This window comes from Neltuma alba, unplaced genomic scaffold (assembly GCF_004799145.2).
Source record: "Neltuma alba isolate B1F8T4 unplaced genomic scaffold, ASM479914v2 tig00000901_pilon, whole genome shotgun sequence".
NCBI lineage: Eukaryota > Viridiplantae > Streptophyta > Magnoliopsida > Fabales > Fabaceae > Neltuma > Neltuma alba.
Window position 1 is genome coordinate 88,268 of NW_021632246.1, and position 6,000 is coordinate 94,267.

The following is a 6,000-nucleotide window of genomic DNA, read 5'->3' on the forward strand; positions in this document are numbered from 1 at the left end:
CCAAAATGGTGACACAATTTCTAAAATCCCAAATCAATATTCATGACCAAATTGGAATTTTGATATGTTGATAATTTTACAATTTTGCCTCTAGTAATTTTTCCCTCTTTTTTTAGAATGCCGCCTAAGTATTTCTGGTTGAAGTTTTAGTGCTGACTACTCTTTTAGTGACTTTTTATTTAGCTATCAATTATTTTTACTGAAGTATTGATTATTTTTATATTCAGAGCTCTTGTGACTATTCTTGTTTAAATATTGAAATACTAGATTGCTACTCTGTACCAATCTGTTCTTTGATATATTAGCATTCTTTTTGTAATTTTAGAATTTAAGTGGTTTTTTTGGGAGATCTTTCTCTTTTTAAGGGCATAAGGTTCAAAGATGGAGGAGACATTTTACAAAATTCATGAACTAAAATAAAGCATCGTGTGAGGTTAAAAGATTAAATATCCACTTTTTCACTTTATAAATATAAGAATATGATAATAACTTTAAGCTGGGTGGATAGTAACCAAAGAAGTATTAATAAGAGAGAACTTTAAAAAAAAAAATATAAAAGTTAATTAGAGAATTTATTTTGACCTCAGTTCACAGTGTTCTTAATGTACAATATTTTATCCAAATTATTTATGTCAATGGCTTACAACAAGGGAGTTTAGTTCAAACGTTAATAAATAAAAAAATAAAAACATATTTTTCATAAATAATTAATTTAACTAATTTTTTGTTTTTGAAACATTTTTTTTTGGCCAACTTTGTTTTGAACAATTTGGACATCACACTTTCTGCTTTTGCTTTGGAAGTGAAAAGGGTTGAAGCTCTTCTGTTCATTTTGCGATTAGAGAAGACCGAACTTTCTCTGCTAACTTCAAGTTTAAGCATGTGGGACACAGATAAATGCGAGAAAATCACGGGTACGCGTCAGAATTCTATTGTTCACACCTTGTTTAGCAGACTAGGATCGATGAATACTAGAAGATTCAATAGTTGTACGGTATGTAGAAATATTAATTCAGCCGTCTTAGAAGTCTTTGGTGAAAGTCCCTGCGAACTCCCAATTTTTTTTTCAGTTTAATAGTATATTATAAAATTACTAGCATTGCTTGCAGTGTTGGACGACCAAACCCTTTTTCTTTTTTCTGTATTTCTTATAATCATCATGGTTTTCATGGGATTCAGTGAGAATGCTTGCTTGTTACTTGCTGTTCTCGTGTATCTTTTCACTTTTCTTGTTAGTGGCTTGGACACTGTCGCACCATCTGTGTTGATCCAAGAACGTGAAACAGTGAGCTCGAATAATGGCATGTTCACTCTGGGATTCTTCAGGCCTCGGAATTCCACAAATTGCTACCTAGGAATTTGGTTCATGTCTGAATCCTCTGTTGTTTGGGTGGCTAACAAAAACGACCCACTGACAGATCCTTCAGGGATTCTCACAATATCAGGGAATGGCAATCTTGTTGTTTTGAATGGGCAAAAACAGGTTGTTTGGTCAACCAATGTCTCAATGGCATCAAATTCTAGTGCCCAACTCTTAGATTCTGGCAACCTTGTACTCATTGATAGAACGACTGGCGCATTCCTGTGGCAGAGTTTCCAGCATCCTGATAATACATTATTACAAAACATGAAATTCAGTACTAATATGCAACTTACATCATGGAAAAGTACATCAGATCCATCCTATGGAGGATTTTCTTGCGGCCTTAAACCTCTTAATGCTACTGAAGTGTTTGTATGGAAAGAAAATCATCCTTACTGGCGTAGTGGTCCCTGGAATGGCACACACTTTCTTGGGGTACCCCAGAGTTCATCTATGTCCCTAAATGAGTTTCAGATGCAAGGAGAGCTGGGAGGGAGTTTTGACCTATATTTTCATTACACAGACAAGTCTGCATTGCTAACTCTAAAGTTAGGTCACAAAGGTAAACTCAAAAAACAACGTTGGAATTCTCACACGAATTTATGGGATCGTGAGTGGGTAAGTGAGAATTCTGTGTGTGATATTTATGGCAAATGTGGCCCATTTGGGATCTGCAATTCTCTAAGCTCACCAATTTGCAGCTGCTTGAGAGGGTTTGAACCAAATAACGAAGAAGAATGGGGAAGGCAAAATTGGACCAGTGGGTGCGTGAGAAGAGAAGCACTTCAGCAAGAGAGGGACAAAAATTTTTCTCAAGCCAGCAAGCCAGATGGGTTCTTGAAGCTGGAGAGGGTAAAGCTACCAGATCATGCAGAAGCGTCACCTTCTAACTTTGCCAAGGATTCTGCAGATTGCCAAACTCGATGCCTGAAGAATAGCTCTTGTATAGCTTATGCCTATGATAAAAGCCTTGGCTGTATGGTATGGAATGCAGATTTACTTGACATACAAAGTTTCTCAGTTGGAGGAGTTGATCTTTTCATACGTTTGGCCTACTCAGAACTAGGTATCTCTTTTAATGAAAGAAAGCTCCTTAAAACACTTAATGACACACTTGTTTTCTGTTTAACCTGTATAGGATTTAAAACAAAGGTTCAGATTTAATTTAGGCATTATCTATCTCGTGATGTCTTGTCATTTTAAATATCCATGTGAACGTTGGTACTTCTTATCCTACGTGTGATTGATACTGTTATTAGGTTCTTCCATAAAGTTATCACATGTGGGGTCATTTTTCATTGAAGAGATCTACTAACGTAATGGTTGATAGCAAAACAAGTGCACATGTTATCTAGTTATGAGTGAATTTTATAATAAATGCTTAGGGAATTTCCTTTGTTTTTTAAATTCACTTTTGATGATAATATATGCAACAGTGTTGAACATATTGTCAGAAAATGGAGACTATCTGAATTTCTTCTTTTCTTTGATATAGATAAGGCCAGGAGGAACATGGTAACACCTATTATAATACCAACTCTGATAGGAACAATTTTTATCATGGCCTTGGGATATTTCTTATGGAAGATGAGGTCAAAGCAAAAAGGTAATCTTAAACACTTGCTTGACGTGATTTTTTTTTTTTTTTTGGGCCAACTTGCTTGACATGGATATAAGAAATATAAGAGCATATCTAGATTGAGAGCAGTCATTGAAAACATACTTCTATCACAAAATTTAATACTAATTTTTCAGTATAGAAATTATCATTAGCTTTTAGATAATTGAAGTTAAATTTATCCTTTTCTTTTACACACACATACATATATAAATACATCCTGATGCATGCATACATACAAGGGAAAGATGGAGAGATCATTATTATCATTTAGATATATAGGATGCAAAGAAATTTTGAAATCTTAGAAATTCCTGTGAACATGAGTTTCAGCATTTTGACAAAGATTATATCAGAGCTGGTAGCTGATTCATGGCTATAGTAACCTAGAATTAGAATAACAATATATGTTTCTCAATGATTTTGAGGTGAAAAAATGTGTAAAATGCAGGGAAAACGCAGATGCAGATTCATGACAAAAGAAGGATTTCAAACTTGAAGCAAGCTCATAATCAAGAGCTATCATTTTTTTATTTTAGAAAGTTGGCAATTGCAACAAACAACTTTGACTTGGCAAATAAACTTGGGCAGGGCGGTTTTGGTCCTGTTTACAAGGTAGTTTTCATTTTCTTTTTTAATTTAATTATTTTCCAAATCTTAAGAAATTAGGTCTCTTATCATTTGATTTCAGGGAAAGTTTGAAGACGGACAAGAAATAGCAGTAAAAAGATTATCAAGATCATCTAGGCAGGGCATTGAAGAGTTTATTAATGAAGTGGAGTTGATTTCCAATCTTCAACACCGAAATCTTGTTAGACTACTTGGTTGTTGCATTGAAGAAGATGAAGAGATATTAGTTTATGAATACATGACAAACAAAAGCTTGGATGCATATATCTTTGGTTAGTGTATATTCTGATACCTATTTTACTAAATTTGATGTTTCCTTTCATTACATAAGAGGGATAGGGAAAAAGTGGAAACTTCATTATGTTTATGAATATTTAAAGAAACACATTTTTATAGTATCGCTCTTAGTTTAACTGATGTAAGCTTCCCGTGTTTCGTAGTGATGCATGTTTGTTTATTTTCTTGATATGCATGTTCAATGGAGTGTATGAACATTTTATATGGTCTATTTACAGGGAAATAGTTAAGGACTTAAGGTACATGTCTTAAGTCACAATGCCAAGTAAGTTATTGGGAGTGATGAAGAATCTTCTTTTCAGTGTTTGCTTTTTGTCATCAATTTTTTCCCAAAATAATCCTTTGCAGATCCGCTGCAACAAAAGTACTTAGATTGGAGAAGGCGCTTCAACATCATTGAAGGAATAGCTAGAGGATTACTTTATCTTCATAGAGATTCCAGATTAAGAATTATACATAGGGATTTGAAGGCAAGTAACATACTGTTGGATGAAGAGATGAATCCAAAGATATCAGATTTTGGGATGGCAAAACTTTTTGGAGGTGGTCAAAATCAAGCAAATACAGAAAGAATTGTTGGAACATAGTAAGTTTTTTCCCCCCTTTTGTCCAAGATCAATAGCATATTGAGAACTTAACGATTTATTGTTTAAATGCAGTGGATATATTTCCCCAGAATATGCAACTGAGGGACTCTATTCAGAGAAATCTGATGTTTTTAGTTTTGGTGTTTTGCTACTAGAGATTATTAGTGGAAGGAAAAACACTAGCTTTTATGAAGATGCAGAATCTTTGACACTTTTAGGATTTGTAAGCCTCTTCAATTTGCAGCCTTCTTTCTTGCAAAAGCTTTTGTCTTGATGAAAACAGCAGTTATATTTGACTACTATCATTTTCTCTCGTTATTATTTTCCACAGGCATGGAAATTATGGATCAATGCCAATGTTATACCGCTGATAGATCCACGAATATATGATCCAATCTTTCATGAAGATATATTGAAGTGCACACATATAGGTCTTTTATGTGTACAAGAACTTGCAAAGGATAGGCCTATTATGGCCTCGGTAATGTCAATGCTTCAAAGTGAGATTGTAGATCTTCCTCCCCCAAGCCAACCCGCATTCATCCTTAGGCAGACTATGTCTCATGCAACAGAACAAAGTCCAAGAAGTAATGAATTATGTTCCATCAATAAAGTAACTATCTCTAATTTTGAGGGGAGATAGAAATATATTGCCAAAAATATATTGTTCCTTTTTCTTGTAGTTGTACCTAATTTGGTCCATCTTGCTGGTGAGAATTGGGCATTCCCATCATAATGCGTGATTACTTAACTGGGGAGTTATTGCCAGGATAATGGTCTACTTCCTTGAGCTTGAGCATATTGCTTGTGTATATAGGTCTATATTTTCATATTTTGTAAATTTACTTAGTGGGAGAAATCAGCCGAGGGTGAGTTGAGTAGAAACCTAGACTTTTGTAAGTTCCAGGTGATATTAACAAAAACCTGAAGTTGTTGGTGAGCTTATAAATCTTTTGTACAAGTTGATACCGAGCTTGGAAACCAACCATTGTAATTGTTTTGATGGTGAAGAAAATTCCTTGGGTTCAAGAGGACTTGACCTTGGTAAGTCCAATCAATATTGTTGTATTGTGTAACTTTCCGTCTTTTTATTTATTGATTTTCTAGTTCTATCTATTTTACTTTTAGCTATCTGATTTTATTTTCAAGTCTCTAAATATTAATTTGTTATTGTTACGGAATTACACTGCATTCTTTATTGCTACATTAATGTGTAATTAACCTCCATCTGGTCTCTCATGCCAGCAATGAACGTCTTTATTGTTACATTAATGTGTAGTTAACCTCCATCTGGTCTCTCATGCCAGCAATGAACGTCGTTATCCTCCATTAGGTAGGCACGAGACTTCTCACCTTCCTCCCTCTTTTCTCTTTCAGTTTCTTCCCTCTTGCGAATTGCTGGATATGATTTCTTCCCTCACCCCATATGGTATTTTCTCCCTCCGTCTTTTCTATCTCCCTACATTGGCTCCAATTGATTATCCTACTTTCAGATCCCTTTGTAT

The 6,000-nt window shown here is 34.6% G+C and overlaps 1 protein-coding gene across 1 annotated transcript; it reads left to right on the plus strand.

The window, feature by feature from the left end:
- Window positions 1-971: 971 nt before the first annotated feature.
- LOC114747655 (G-type lectin S-receptor-like serine/threonine-protein kinase At1g11330) lies at window positions 972-5,633 on the plus strand (the record flags this gene model as incomplete). The annotated part of the gene is made up of 8 exons (XM_028936008.1): window positions 972-994; window positions 1,237-2,429; window positions 2,859-2,969; window positions 3,433-3,596; window positions 3,673-3,883; window positions 4,257-4,494; window positions 4,568-4,718; window positions 4,827-5,633. Coding segments are annotated over 8 exons (2,403 nt in total), but the record flags the coding sequence as incomplete, so codon positions are not given.
- Between the last annotated feature and the right edge of the window lie 367 nt (window positions 5,634-6,000).